This window comes from Kryptolebias marmoratus, linkage group LG12, assembly GCF_001649575.2.
Source record: "Kryptolebias marmoratus isolate JLee-2015 linkage group LG12, ASM164957v2, whole genome shotgun sequence".
In the NCBI taxonomy this organism is placed as follows: Eukaryota; Metazoa; Chordata; class Actinopteri; order Cyprinodontiformes; family Rivulidae; genus Kryptolebias; species Kryptolebias marmoratus.
In genome coordinates, this window is record NC_051441.1 from 1,419,960 (window position 1) to 1,434,614 (window position 14,655).

General features: G+C 45.1%; 1 protein-coding gene and 2 long non-coding RNA genes across 4 annotated transcripts in view; all 3 read left to right on the forward strand.

Moving 5' to 3' along the window:
* LOC108237772 (forkhead box protein K2-like) overlaps positions 1–4,717 on the forward strand; it is a 14,868-nt gene extending 10,151 nt beyond the window's left edge. Inside the window, exons 2-9 of one of the 2 annotated variants that reach the window (XM_017419438.3) lie at positions 111–305; positions 732–885; positions 1,060–1,206; positions 1,281–1,474; positions 1,570–1,772; positions 2,007–2,255; positions 2,334–2,534; positions 3,302–4,717. In XM_017419438.3, the coding sequence (XP_017274927.1) occupies positions 111–305; positions 732–885; positions 1,060–1,206; positions 1,281–1,474; positions 1,570–1,772; positions 2,007–2,255; positions 2,334–2,534; positions 3,302–3,495 (1,537 nt within the window). In that variant the 3' untranslated portion in view covers positions 3,496–4,717. Of the gene's footprint in view, positions 1–2; positions 306–731; positions 886–1,059; positions 1,207–1,280; positions 1,475–1,569; positions 1,773–2,006; positions 2,256–2,333; positions 2,535–3,301 lie in introns of both variants that reach the window. The other variant, XM_037978611.1, reaches the window with a different exon arrangement.
* A 2,063-nt stretch (positions 4,718–6,780) lies between these two features.
* On the forward strand, positions 6,781–9,418 carry LOC112450607. The gene is made up of 5 exons (XR_003039279.2): positions 6,781–6,956; positions 7,242–7,308; positions 7,559–7,653; positions 7,812–8,005; positions 8,808–9,418. It is a non-coding gene; the product is annotated as an uncharacterized LOC112450607 (long non-coding RNA).
* A 1,342-nt stretch (positions 9,419–10,760) lies between these two features.
* On the forward strand, positions 10,761–13,495 carry LOC119617504. The gene is made up of 2 exons (XR_005233819.1): positions 10,761–12,360; positions 12,550–13,495. It is a non-coding gene; the product is annotated as an uncharacterized LOC119617504 (long non-coding RNA).
* The last annotated feature ends 1,160 nt before the right edge of the window (positions 13,496–14,655 follow it).

A 14,655-nucleotide genomic window follows, 5' to 3' on the forward strand; every position in this document is an offset into this window, starting at 1 on the left:
GGGTCTCTGTCATGGACCCGGGTCTCTGTCATGGACTCGGGTCTCCGGGTCTCTGTCATGGACCCGGGTCTCCGTCAGCTGGTTTTAACCCCCCTGCTCTCCTCCTGCAGGTGCACCTTCAGGTTCCCCAGCACCAACATCAAGATCACCTTCACAGCCCTGCCCAGTGGGAAGAAAGCCAAGCGCGAGGCCCCGGAGTCTCCGGTGAAACCAGTCCAGCCCCAGATCTCCCCCCTGACCATCAACATTCCAGACAACATTGCCCACCTGATGAGCCCCCTGCCGTCACCCACCGGCACCATCAGGTAGAACTCGATAAATGTTGTGTTTTTAGCTCAGACTGAGTCGCTTCTTTAAAGGGAGGTGCTCCAAACAACCTGTGAAATTACTGGTGACATGAAAACAACAGCAGTGCTGAGGGAATTAAAAAAAAGAGAATAGATTTACATTTTAGTGCCTTCGGTGACAATAAAAGAAGAGGTCTGTGGTGCAGAGGTAGTTTTTTGGTCTGTATATTTATATAAACAATGTGGAAATCAGAAGTTACTTCTACTTTTACTGAAGTAGGATTTTACCTGATTTGAAGGTAAACATTTCAGCCTATCTGCAGAAATCTGCCGCCGGCTGGCACCGTTTGCACCCGTTGATTGAGTGGTAATTAATGTTTGTTGCCCGACAGTTTTCTCTCTTGAGTTTGTTTAAATGTTGGTCTGCTTCTCGTCTCCTTGCAGCGCTGCTAACTCCTGCCCCTCCAGCCCTCGGGGGGCCGGCTCGTCAGGCTACAGGATGGGGGGTCGGATGGTCAGCTCCGCAGAGCTGCAGCTCATAAACGACAACTCGCAGCCAGAGAACGACAAAGAGGCCTCCGGGGGGGACAGTCCCAAGGTGAGAGCGGGCTCTCTGCTCAGACACGTTTTAGTTAAAAGATAAATCAGAAACAGGATGCTAAAGATCACGTAGCATGTTGGAGAAAAGACCAAATCGCAGTTTTAGTTTTCAGCAGAAGGAATGAGCTCAGTGCTTCAGCTGAGTGGCTCGTTGGTTCTGTCGTGTCCGCAGGACGACTCCAAACCTCCGTACTCCTATGCACAGCTGATCGTCCAGGCCATAACGCTGGCTCAGGATAAGCAGCTAACACTAAACGGCATCTACAATCACATCACCAAGAACTACCCTTACTACAGGACCGCAGACAAAGGCTGGCAGGTTGGTCTCGTCCTCGTGGTCTCCGTCTCCTCTGAGCAGACCTTCCAAGCAAACCTTGTCTCATTTCGCTGCAGAACTCGATCCGTCACAACCTGTCGCTGAACCGTTACTTCATCAAAGTGGCGAGGTCGCAGGAGGAGCCGGGCAAAGGCTCCTTCTGGAGGATAGATCCGTCTTCAGAAGCCAAGCTGATTGAGCAGGCGTTCAGGAAACGAAGGCCTCGGGGGGTCCCCTGCTTCAGGACCCCACATGGACCTCTGTCCTCCAGGTCTGGATCTGTCTCAGCGTCTCTCAGCTGCTCGTGTGTCCACTCTTCTTCTGTAGTTCACCGTCTGATTCTTCTTCTTCTTTCCGACCCGGCAGGAGCGCCCCCGCCTCTCCCAATCACTCGGGGATTCTCTCCGCTCACTCCAGCGGCGTCCAGACCCCCGACAGCCTGTCACGAGAGGGCTCCCCGGTCCCCGTGGAGCCGGACACGTCTTCTGCTCCCGCCCCGGTGTCCACCGCCACAGTCCAGCCAAAACTAGCAGTGATCCAGGAAGCACGCTTTGCACAGAACACACCAGGTACAGCACCTCTGTCCGCTCTCCGAATGTCTCCGAATGTCTCCTGCGATCACGGCTGCTGTCTGAGGAAACACTACCTTTATTTTTATTTCCTGTTGTTGAGATTCTTACTTCTCTCAGCAGGAAACTCGATCACGTGTCTCTAGTCTTTATGTCCGCTTCATTCTTTTATTCCTCTTTATTGAGAAGAACTAAAGTTTTCATGTCCTGATCCTGATCCCGATCCCGATCCAGGCTCGCCTGTTAGCAACCAGCCAGTACTCATAGCAGTCCAGCGTTCGTTACCTCAAACCATCAAGCCTGTGACCTACACCATGGCCTCCCCAGTGAGCACCAGCGCATCGCAGCCCGCCGTCCAGACGGTCCACGTCCTGCAGCAGATCCCGGCTGGGTCCCTCAGCCCCGCCACGGCCGTCATCGCCCAGCCAGCCACCATCATCAAGAGCGAACCGCAGGAGAACGGCGAGCACACCGAGGTCAAAGGTGAGCCACGGAGAGCCGGACATCAGAGCTGAGGGTTTACTCCACAGAGTCAGCTTGTTTCATTCTGTCTGTCTGCAGTTAAAGTGGAGACGATTCCCAGCATCAGCTCTGTCGGCGCCGCCAGCCGCATCATCCAGAGCTCCCAGTCAGCCCCCCCCCTGCAGACCGTGACCATCGTGCAGCAGGCGCCCCTGGGTCAGCACCAGCTGCCCATCAAGACCATCACGCAGAACGGCACCCACAGCCTCACCACTGCCCTGCAGGCGCCCATCAGCTCAGGTGAGACGCGCCCGACGCCGGTTTGAAGTCCAGAACAGAATCAGAACCTCTATATCACACGTGTCAAACTCGGGGCCCGCGGGCCAGATCCGGCCCTCTAGTCTGGTTCAGATCGAGTCTCTGATTCTTATTTTGCTTTAAAAAATTGAAGTTTTCTCTGACAGTGACTTAGAAGCCAACAATATATAGTTTTAATTTCTGTATGATCAGGTTTTTGTCTGTTTTAATGTTAAAAACTTCATTTAAAAGCTGAGTGAGGCGTAAGAAATGACAGCTAATGATGAGCTTTTTGAAGTTTGATCTATTTGTCTGTGTTCATTAAAGTCTGTTTGCTCTAAATTCTGTATAATCTGTAACTGGGAAAAGGTCATTGATATTTCTATATGGATGATTTGAGATAATACATCTAAAACCAATTAATTTATGTATTTTTTAATAAATACTGATCGTGATTGGCCCTTGGCTGGGACCAAATATTTAATTTTGGCCCCCTTGCGTCTCTGGGTTTGACCCCCCTGGTTTAAAGTTTTCCATCATTCCGTTCCTCCCGTTTAAATTCCTTTTTTATAAGTTGTTGTTGTCATCGTTGTTCAGAGATCAGTTCTGATTGGATATCTTCCTTCATACGCAGCTCACCCTGTCTGTGTCAGACATGCTGGTCTTATTTTTATTTGTCAATGAAAATGTAAAACTTGTCTTCATGCATTTGTTTTTCTTTAGTTCTCGTCTTTCCTCTTCTGACCTGTCTGTTCTCTCCCCCCGTCCAGCTCCAGCCGTGGCGAGCCCCCTCCACCTGCTGGCGGCCCACGCCTCGGCCTCCGCCTCCCTCCCCACCAAGCGGCCGAACGGGGACCAGCTGGCGAGCGAACAGCCCGACTCCAAGCGCGTGAAGACGGAGGACGAGGCGTCCCCAGCCGCCACCGAGACGATCTCGTCGGCAGCCAACGACCAACCAAACTAGTCTGAGTGCACGCCACACAAGCCCCGCCCCCTGACCCACCACCACCACCACCATCACCCCTCCCACCACCCATTCCTCTTCTCCTGTTGTTCGTTTCTCCTGCCGCTCACTCCCGAGGTGCCAAACGGAGACGTTTTCTTTTCAGTTTCAGTCAGGTTTTCCGTTAAACAGTAATAATGTTCACCCCTTTAAAAACTGGAAACAGAAACTCAAAGGTGGCCCCTGTGAGCTGCGGAGACAACAGAGTGACTAAAGCAAGACCACAGGAAGCCTTAACAACAAGCTGACCTTTGACCTCAACTGATCCGACCGGGAGAGACCCTGACTCGGCTCGGGCTGGACGCCCCCTTTCTGTCACACCTACCTCAGAGCAGAACGGAGCCTCCGGCAGCCAGTGGGACCCGACCAACCGAGCGACGAGCATTCAGTTTATTATTATTATTATTATTATTATTATTATGAAAAATAACAATAAAAAATCAAAGGGATCAACTTGGAGCCAAGATTTCTAAAATTCTGGCAGCTAGCCTCACAATACTGACCTTCCTTCCTTGCAGCTGTGCGTAGATATGCAGTATTTGTTCAAAACGTGGAACATAGGATTTTTTATGTATCTAGAAAAGTAATAAATTAATTAAAGGAAGCGTACAAACCAGTGAGGTTGGTGACATTTCGGTAACTGAGTTAGAAATCTTTTTCTGTGATTTTTATTTTTATTTTTTCTGTTCGGTGAAACAGTGTAATAGTTTTTGGTAAACCTTCCCCTCCCGTCTTCTGACATATCCATATAAAACTGCTTTGTTATACCTTCATATTTTAATACTTGCACAGATATAAGCAAATCTCCATGTGTAGTTCCAGATGTTGCATGTATCCGACACGACAGAAGTCATTAACCGTAAACTGAACGGAGGAAAAAAAACAAAAAAACTGCTTTTTTAAACCAAACCTGCACTTAATTAAATGTTTTTTTTTATTTCCCTTCCTTGTTTTTGTTTCCCATCATACCTTGCGCCTCCTTTTTGTCCCTCCAGGCTGTGTTGATGTTGTGGTGTTGGCAGACCCCCCCCCCACCCGTTTGCTTGATTATTTTGCTCTGTTCTGGCGACCCGGCGAGTCGGTTTTTCTGATTGTACACGTTCCAAACAATAGTAAGAAATTATTGATGTTTGTTCTGCTTCAGTGGAGAAATGCTTTTTTTAATAAATTAATTTAAAGTCTTTATTCTTGTTTGAGTTTTCTCCACCATGACCTGTTGTAGTTCTCCTGGTGTCCACAGGGGCGCGCTTTAGGGCCAGTTTTAAGCCTTAATGGTTTAAAATGAAAGTTAGTCTTCTGTCTCCTGATGACAATAATTTAACAATAAAATAAAGCTTAAAAAACATCCCACAGAGAGGAAAAAAGGCTCTAAACCAATATTAAAACCCAGCATTCCTTGAAGAATCACATATTAGAGCTTTAATTCAAACTAACAGATCAGGATGTGTTCAAAGGTTTAACACTGAATCTGGTGGGTGATATGCATTTCTTCAGGAAGTCCTTATTTGGGTTGTTTCAAAATAAAAGCATTTTTTTTGGTGTAAATGTTTCCATCCTCAGCAGGTGAAGCCTGTTAAAGCTCCACCTGTTTCCTCGGTTATTCTGATGTTTTGGGATAAACAGACAGGAAGCAGAGAAGCAATCACCCAGCCGGCCCTCCTCCTCTTCCTCCTCCTCCTCCGTGTTGGAGAGGAGCTAAATAAAACCACTCGGGCTGAACTGAACTCTTTACCTTTAAAGCAGTGAGAAGTTACCTGCTGTTCAGTTCAAAACGGATTCAGACTCGGTTCAGTCCGATCCAGTGGCTCAGCGGGTCAAACGGTACGAGGCTGCCTGTTTATCGACTCCTCCCTTCGATTTACTCCTCCGTCCTGAGGAGCCAAACAGCAGGAGGAAACTCCTCCAGCTGCTGCTGGACACTCATCACATCACCTAAACATTCATTTACACACCTGGTACTTATTGGACACCTACTGGGTCCTAATAGGTCTGTACCTGGTACCTATCAGGACTAGACTGTATTATAAAGCAGCTTTTTCCATGTAATTCCAGTGTATGGACCCAGTACACACCTGGTACCTGTTGGGTACCTAGTAGGTACCAGATGTGTACCTGATACTCACTGAGCACAGACCTGATACCAGGTTCTTCCAGATTCACCTGTTTGTGAACAGTATGTCCACCTCAGGTGTTCAGTTTTAAAGTTTATTGTGTTTTAGTCTGAGGAAAATTAAAGCCTCGATCCAAACAGACAGAAGAGTCTCTAAGAGCATCATCAGAATATAATCCAGTCTGAAACTAGATAAAATTTGGGACATTTTAAACCTGCTTCTAAATGTCTCCGTGTTTATTTAGATAAAACTCTTTAAAACGTGTCTGATTTCATTCGTCAGTAGTTGGATGAGCTCTGAGGCCGTTTCCCCTCCGGAGGAATTACTTCCCAAAGTTTTCTAATAAGTTACGTAAGATCCGTAATGAGTTTGGAGTCTGCTGAGCTTCCAGACAGGAAGGACTTTCTGCGGACGCCGGGGGGACGTTAAAAGCACGGGAACGAGCCTCGGAGTGGGTGAAGACTGGCATCACGAGCGCCGCTGGCAGCGGAGGAGGGGTCGCCATGGAAACCCGAGCTTGTTGCAGTGCAGGTGATGCTCTGGAAGCTGGAGAGACGAGGATGAGAGGAAACCCTGCGAGGTGTTTTTATCTTTTACCTGCAGCAAGTTTCATTATATATTATTAAAAAATGTGAAAAAAATGACCAATAACTCTTAAAATCACAAAAAGTTTTGATCATAAATGAACAAAACACAAGATGATTAAAAAGGAAAACTGCCACATGAAGAGAATTTAAGAAGATGAGCCTAAATGAGTGAATTGGACAGTCTGAGGGGTGCGTATGTGGAAAGGTAAATTATTTTACAGATTTATAGACTGAAGAGGCTCCTTTAGATTTGGTTTGAAGCAGAAATCAGCAGCTTGAGGAGCCGAATGTTAGTTTCTGTGCCACAGAGAACAGATCTGGTGGGAGGACCAGATTCATGCTGCTGTCGGTGACCACATGATGGCAGTACAGAGCAAAGCATGCATCTCTGCACACACACACACACACACACACACACACACACACACACACACTACAATCAACTCCCCGGTGTTGGAGCAGATCCCTCAGCACCTCTGCCAAACTCTCCCAGCCTCTCATCTGCCCCAAATGTCCTGCAGCAGCTGAGCAGCCAGCAGTGTGAGGGGGTTACAGCGAGGATGGAGTGTGTGTGTGTGTGTGTGTGTGTGTGTGTGAGGCAGGGGGACATGTGGGTGGAAACGATGCTGCGCTCCGGGAGTCTGTGTGGGAGTTTGATGCCAGTGATGGAGCTCAGCGATGAGCTGAGCTGCTGGAGATGCTTCTGTGGAGGTTTTCACCTCAGGTAACATCTGCCCCACACCTGGCCTGGAGCCCGTCCCAAATACCCCCCCCCCCCCNGCATGCACAGGAGCGATAACATGCGACAGTTGAATACACACACACACACAAGTCTGAGTCATTTCAAAGCCTCTCAAACAGCAACAAATGGATGCTGAGAGCTCTCCGAGGCCTCATTCAGACTGCTGCTGATGGGATGAAAAACATTCGACACACAGAAAAGGAGCTGCTTCTGTTTTTCTCTCAGTTTTACTTCTTCACTCCTTTGTCTCATGCTGTTTTATTGTAGCTCTGATGGAGGAGTCTGAACCTGCGGACCCCAGGAGCTGATGTGGATCTTCTTAGAGGCACCACAGGTTTATCTGTCCACTTCAACATACAGACAGCTTCAATGTCAGGAATCTTTAACCCTTTTTTTTATTTAAGGGGTTATAATTCATGTTAAAATGCTCCAACATTTAGACCAATGACTGAAGTCGCCATCATCACCAGAACTCTGTTGTTCTAGATTTGAAACACTGTTTGGAAACTTGGACATCGTTTTTTTAATAAATGGTTGCACTCAAAAGTTCCCTTCTTTGACTTCTTTGACCGAAAATGTCTCAGATTCGTTCAAACAGTCCGATGAGAGGAAGGACAACCTGAGGACCAGGAGGGGACACACAGGACGTCTGAGGAGACAAAAACAGGGAAGAAGAGCGGTCAGTCTGGTATTCCTTGAAGCTAACTTGCAAGATGTTTTATTTACATATCCAAATCCACACAGAGTAGAGGGTTACAGGTGGTTGTGGTTTTGTTTGGACTGAATCTTGGCTCCATAGCAACGACTGACTCAGTAATTCAGCATCTTTCTCTGCAGACAGAGAAACAAAACTGAACCTCTGAGCTCAACAACCCGAAGAAGAAATGTCTCAGATCACAGGTGCAGGAAGGTGTCCAGGAGACAGACGGTCTCCAGGATGAGCAGGAGGTGCAGGGAGCTCCTCTGATCAGAAAGCAACAAGGAAAGATGTCTCGTCGCTTCGCTTTAAAATTCCTACAATATCAAAAACAGTAAGTGTCCACTCTCTGCATCACATGTTTAAAGCACTTTGCCTTGTTTCCTGCAGTAACCATGATGCAGTCCTGCTCACAGCTCTTAAGAAATAAGGAAACATAAACAAAGTGAAGAGGATAGCAAACAAACATTTAAAACATGCCAATCCATCACATGAACCCCCGCCGACCAGTACAACATGTTAAACGTGTTTTTGTTCCGTGTCAGTGGGTGTAATCAATACGATCCATGTCAGCTTAATTCAAGATGGCCACCACAGCTAACAGCTGAAACTGTACAAAGATTTGTGAGGTCTCATCATTAAAAACCCCAGTGTTTGTGTAATTGTAATAAAAAAGTTAAGCTCTTGAAATGAGGTTTTAATTATCCGCCAAGCTATTTTCTTCTTTTTAATTCTATTCGTCAGCGAGTGACTCAAAAGGCTCCTGGTGATAATTCATGGAGGCCATGATGTGAGAGGAAACGCACCGCCGTCCTTCTCACCTCCTGATTGGTCAGCGCCGCTCTCAGCTCAGTCTCCAAGGAAACAGCGAGGCTGTTTCACACTGCAGCATAGACCCATTCACTTATTTATTTATCTATTTTCCTCGCAGCCGTTTCACAGACAGGATTTGGTCCTTTTTCCTTCCTTCGTGGAATCAAGATTACATCTTGCTGTAACACCTGTTGCATCACATCTCCAGGATTACCAACTCTGCTGCTGCTGGGAACCTTCTCAGGGTCATTTCCTAACCAGAATGGGCCAATCGTTCACAAAAAAAGAAAAACTATGATGTTATTGTGTTTCTCCTCCTTCAGACTCGAGTATCTTTGAGTTCTGCACAGACTGAGACGTGACGTCAGCAGAGCTGCTGCCGAGACGTTTTACCCTCCCTGAAACCAGGACGTATCACTGCTGAGAGGAATAAATCGCTGCGCTGCAGGACGGGCAGCAGAAGGAAATAAACCTGGTGTCAAATGTGGGTTTAGTGGCGAAGAACTGGATGAAAATAACATTCTGATATAGCCTTATAAACGTTTAAAACACTCCTCTCTATGATTTTACATGAAAACCAGACCTTTCCTGTTGAATAATTAGAATCTAAGATATAAAAACCTAACAGACTTTTGTTTTTTTATCCTGTCAGATACTAGAAGTGTCAGAAAGTCACTTAATTAACCAATCAACATGATCAATCACAGGGCCCAGATTCAGGTAAATTAAAGGTGATCAACTCATCCACCTCTTTCAGAAACTGCACCCAGATGAGCAGGAGGCGTTCCTCTGCTCCTTGATGTAAAACCACTCACCTGCCTGCCCACTCTCCTCCACCTCCCCTCCTTCCTGAAACAATGAAAGAAACAAATAAAGATGTTAAAACAGACACTTCTCATCTGTTAATCCTTGTCATCAGAACGCTCGGGTGTAAATAAAGCATTCTTACAAAACCTTTGTCTCCTACTTGCACTACAGCTTATTTATTTATTAGCTTATCAATTTATTAGTTGTCTTTTTAGGCCTTGTTTTTCCTTACTGAAGATGACTGAGGAAGCTTCAAAGCTCCTCTGAATCAGACCTACAGTCTCAAACACTTTATTTAAATTAAAGTCAGTTTCTGTCATGCAAAGTTCATTTTAAGACACGTTTTCTTTCACTCTCAGCTTTCGGTACAATTTAATTAATTGAATTTGTCAGGAGCTGAGAGGTTGGAATATGGTCCTCCGCTGCTTTACGCCAGAATCCAGTAAAAGTAACTTTATCTGAGGAGTTATTGTTTCCTGCTGGTCCTGATATCAAACTATCATATAACATAACAGCCATTGACTGAAACAGCAGGAAGCAGAGTTTTCAATCATTTACCTGTCCTGCTAAAGCTGAGCTCATACTTTGGTTAAATTATGTGAAAGACTTGACATTATGGATCTTAATGCAGTATTTGAGGTTATTTCTTGAGGACACCTGTGATTGTGCTAATAAAGTGCAGGTTTCTGTCACCGTGACATCAATCCCATTAGCAAAGAACAAGCTTAGAGTCACTGATCGCTGCAGCTGATGAAGAGAGGACGCGCCTGTTTTTACCAGCCGGTGGGACTCTGAATATAAATGTATACGGATGCAGATGTAAATATAGCTGAGCTGACGGCGTGGCCTACATTTCCCCCTCAGATCCTGAAGAGCAGAACCTCCTTCTTCTGTCTCAGCCTGAAAAAGTCCAAACACACGGAGTAACCTGTCATCCTTTTTAAAAGCAGGAAGTTGCATCAGTATTAGTTCGAAGGATTCCTCCGAGGTGTGACATCAGCACAACAAGACAGATCCACGTCTGAACCCTCTCTGTTTGTAGCCATTCTTAAAAATCACAGCTCCTTTCATTGCTACAGATGTATCTCCTTACACAGAATGCATCATGATGGTCGAACCTGCAGCTGCAGATTATTTTTGTTTTGACCGAGTTGGAGTTTGCATGGAAGAAATGGGTCCGAATGAAGAATCCACAGCTTCACTCGGTCTCTGCTTGTGATTGTTAAAGCTCCTTTCAAAGTCAAAATGAAATATTAGGCAGTGTTTATAAAGGTCATGATGTTTCGGCACATCTATTATTGCCTGCAGGTTGTTGTCAAAGTTTAACCCTGTTGCACTTTAACTGTAACTACAGAAGAGGTGGTGTTAATCATTCTGTCACCATAAAGACAGAAACTGAATCAACCTGTGACTCACCTTGAAATTATTACTTGGCTCTAATCTTTCCAGCCGCTGTCACTGACTGTGTTGTGACAATCGCACCAAAGAAGGACGTAAATGTCTGGACTAGCTGCTTATTGTGCCTGCAGCTCATGATGATGCAGCTTTAACCCAAAGGGTCAGCAGGAGGATGGGGTGACATGTGTGGCCCTGCATTCCTGCTGCAGGGAGGCCTCCAGGATGGGGGCTTGCTGCAGTGTTCTTCTGTCTGCCTGCTTTAATCACATTTACAGGAGAACTGGAAGCACCAGATGGAGACCGCAGGACCGTCTGGATCGGATCAGAGCCTCACGTGGCACACCATGCTTCCTGCTCCAAACCTGATTGGCCCCGGTCCTCCTAAATCTCTGCATGGATCTGAGCGTACACCTGTCCATCAAGGCTCAGCCCGCCTCCTGATGGGACTCCACTCCCCCCACAGTCCTGCTCCATGCTGGATCCAGCTCCGGGTCTTGTCTTTAGCTTGTTCCCTACTTTGAAAGTAGGTCACTGTTTGCTTTGTATTATTCAGCAACTGGAATGATTGTGCAGTCAGGGATCTGGGCGACATGAAAGCAGTCAGGGGTGTGCAGGGCAGGCAGCAACAGCCCTCCTGGACCGGCCTCTTCAATCAAATCAGTTCCCATCAGTCTCACTTCCTCGTACCTTTAACTGCAGCCTCACAGCCTCACAGCCTCTCCACCTGGGTCACCTTGTAAATCTGCAGGACAGTGGGTGAACAGTCATCGTGGTCACCAAATGTTTTAACATGAAAGGAAATAATGGGAGGCTTTAACAAACACGCTGACAATAGAAGAGATGAACTCACACGGAGTTCGTCTCCTTCAGTTCAGGGAACATTGATAAAAATCTGCCAGGAGTTTGTTGTGTGTGCGTGCCCCGTTCTGTTTCATCCAAGTCCTCGAGGCTTTCAGACCAGGCTGGGATCCTACCTGGTATGCAGAGCTGTTATGTAACCCGGAGGACTCCGGATGAACGAACTATGATTGATGCACGTTGTTGTTCGTTTGTTTGGACTGGATCCAGGTTAAAAAACGACAACATGCAGGTCTCACTGGAGACGAGTTGGTGACGCTTCTGTTGGAGTCTCACTGAGGATTTGTGACTTTTGTAGGACGTGCACGTTGTTCGCCTGCCCACATCGTACCCACCTTGTCCCATTTTGTACCCATCCTGGCAGCCACCCTGTACATTTATGATTGCATCTACTGAAGTACACTTCGTCAGATCTGGACCAGTTTTCAGTAATCATTTCTTATTTGTGTGATGTTTCGACCTGGACCTTTGGGGCTGTAGCCTCGGATGTTTTCTGTCACGAGGAGGTGTCAAATACAGCTCCAGCACTCGAGAATTTACAGAAACTAAACCTTGATGGGTTGATACGCCCGCAACGACTCGGTGGCTATTTTCAGAAAAGAATTTGATGCACAATTTTTTTTTTTTTGCATGTTCAAAATTCAAGTGACAAGACTGTGAGCCTCTGTGAGTCACACAAGGAAGGTGAGGATATTTTGAGACATTTTGGAGACTCTGTCCAAACACTGTTTGCAAACTAGTTGCTCACATTCCCAGCCCAGAGAGAGATGACCTTTATCATGATTTAAAACACGGATTCTCACCTGCTGACCGGTTCGTTTTAAGCTGTTTGTCTTTAAAACGTTTCTTTCATCTCACATTTTAGCTGCACAGATTTATCCTGTTTTCTTCTCAGGAGGAACGTGTCTAAAAGCCGGGTTCTGTTTCATACAGCACCTTTGTGATTAATGCAGAGACGTTTGTAGATTATAGGAGAACACGCTGCCTTTATTTTATTTTCAGACGCTGTAAAACCAAACTGTGTTGACGTTACGAAGACATAGCTGAGTCCGCCTGCAGTCCTGACCTGTCACCAGGAAATAACAAGGTTTAAAACAAACTGTTGCTCAACTGAAGACGTGTTTGCAGGAAAATCTGGACCAAACAGGACCTGAACTGGTTCATCTACCTGCTCCTTTGGGCCGCAGTCTGAGACAAACTAAATATTTTTCAAGCAGTGGTTTTGGTTAAAACTCCATTCATCCCTTTCTGCCTCTTCTCTGTGGTCAGACAACAGGTCCAGGACCAGAGGGGACACAGAGTCCTGCCAGGGGGACATGATCAGAAACCCTCCAGAGGAAGGCGTCTCAGATGATGATGAGGAGCAGTGATGATGGACCCAGTGAGGAACCTCCTGACCACAGCTGAGGGCTGGAATGTCGACGGAGCAGTAAATCTTTTTGTCTCCTTCTTCACCATGACAGACCGGAGCAACGCCCTCATTACTGAGGACCACGCCTCCGTTCATCCATCCATAAATCAGACTTTCAGATGTTTTCATTTCTCTGCCCGGGGCAAAGACTCACCAAAAGGAGCGTTCCACCTGTTGCTGCTTTAAAACCAAAGCCAGACAGTTTCCGTTTTTGGTTAATTTATCTTTTTCTCTTGATGAAACTATCCTCGCAGCATGGATCATAAAAAGCTTCCAGCGTGTTTTAAATTGGTAAAATAAAGCAGAAATAAATTATCTTAAACCCTCATCGGGAGATTAAAGACTTTAAATCATCTCCTAAAAACTGAACGATCGGCTTCTTCTTTCAAATGGACTTTTAATAAAAGGTTTTACTGAACAAAAGCCTCTTTATTTTACCTGCTCAGCCTGTTATTTATAACTCTGCTTATGGTAACCTGCTCCACCCAGCAGGTTTGACAACATAAGCAAAAATAAAAAGGTCCCATAAATACCTTATACTCTCCTATTCTTTAATATAACAATACACACCCTTTAACACACAGAGAAGAATAAATTAAATCAGCATTAACACCTGATTTCCTGACACAATTGTCTTAATAAAAGCTGTTTGTTTACAGATGTATTCCTGTAACTTGTTTTTATTTCCTCGTTCATGTCAGGAAGGAAGACTGACGGTGACACGAAGGTTTGTTTGCTAAAACTTCAGCTGATGTTGGTGAGTTATGTGCTACAGCAGCCGAACTTTGAAAAACGAGCAAAACATCGACTTTTTAAGTTTTATCTGGATGCCTGCAACTCGTTATCGAATTTAAACCTGTTGGATTGCTAAATAATTTAAAAAGATATTAAAAATAAAAGTTCTCAGGTTTATTTTGTTTTACTATTTCATCAAATTTGACGGTAAAATCCTGAAAAATAATCAGTTTAAATTGGAAATCGGAGGTTTTCAGGCTGCAGCGTTTTATTCTGATTTTTGTTTCTTCCTTCATTGTTTCAAACTTCATCAGGTTTATAAACAGATAAAAAATTATTCTCTTCTATTCAGATTTATTTAAAATCAGTTAGTTTTGTCTTTAATTCAAATAAATGGGTAATAAGAGGCTTCCGTATCGTTTATCACCTGCTGAAAAGGAGGAAGTGCTGAGCTCCTATTAATTACTTCCAGTCAGCTGAAGCCACATGATCAGAGCTGAACCATGAACGACGGGTTTCCCTTTAGAGAAAGATTGTTCCAGTTTCTTTTTTATTTTTAGATTTTATTAGCAGGAAATCTTTAAAGGTTTCAGTTTAATGAGGCAACGCTGTTTAAAGTTGTTAAAGTTGGTTTGAGACGAGTCTCATGTTTGAAGAAGTTAAACACGTTTCTGACAAAACTGCAAACAAAAGTCTCCAGAATGTCTGGAAACGATCGCGAGGGTTTCTATTTATACTGTCATATCTATTTACACCGTTGCTATTTCTATTTCTTTTCATTTCTTTTGAATTCTTTTTGTGTACTAGAACATTTCTTTCTTTCTTTACATTTCAACTCTAATGCTTACTTGAACGGCTGCAGCTGTAAAATTACATTAAAGTATTCTGATTCTGATTCTGATTCTGATTCTGATTCTGATTCTGATCCTGATTCTGATTCTGATTCTGATCCTGATTCTGAT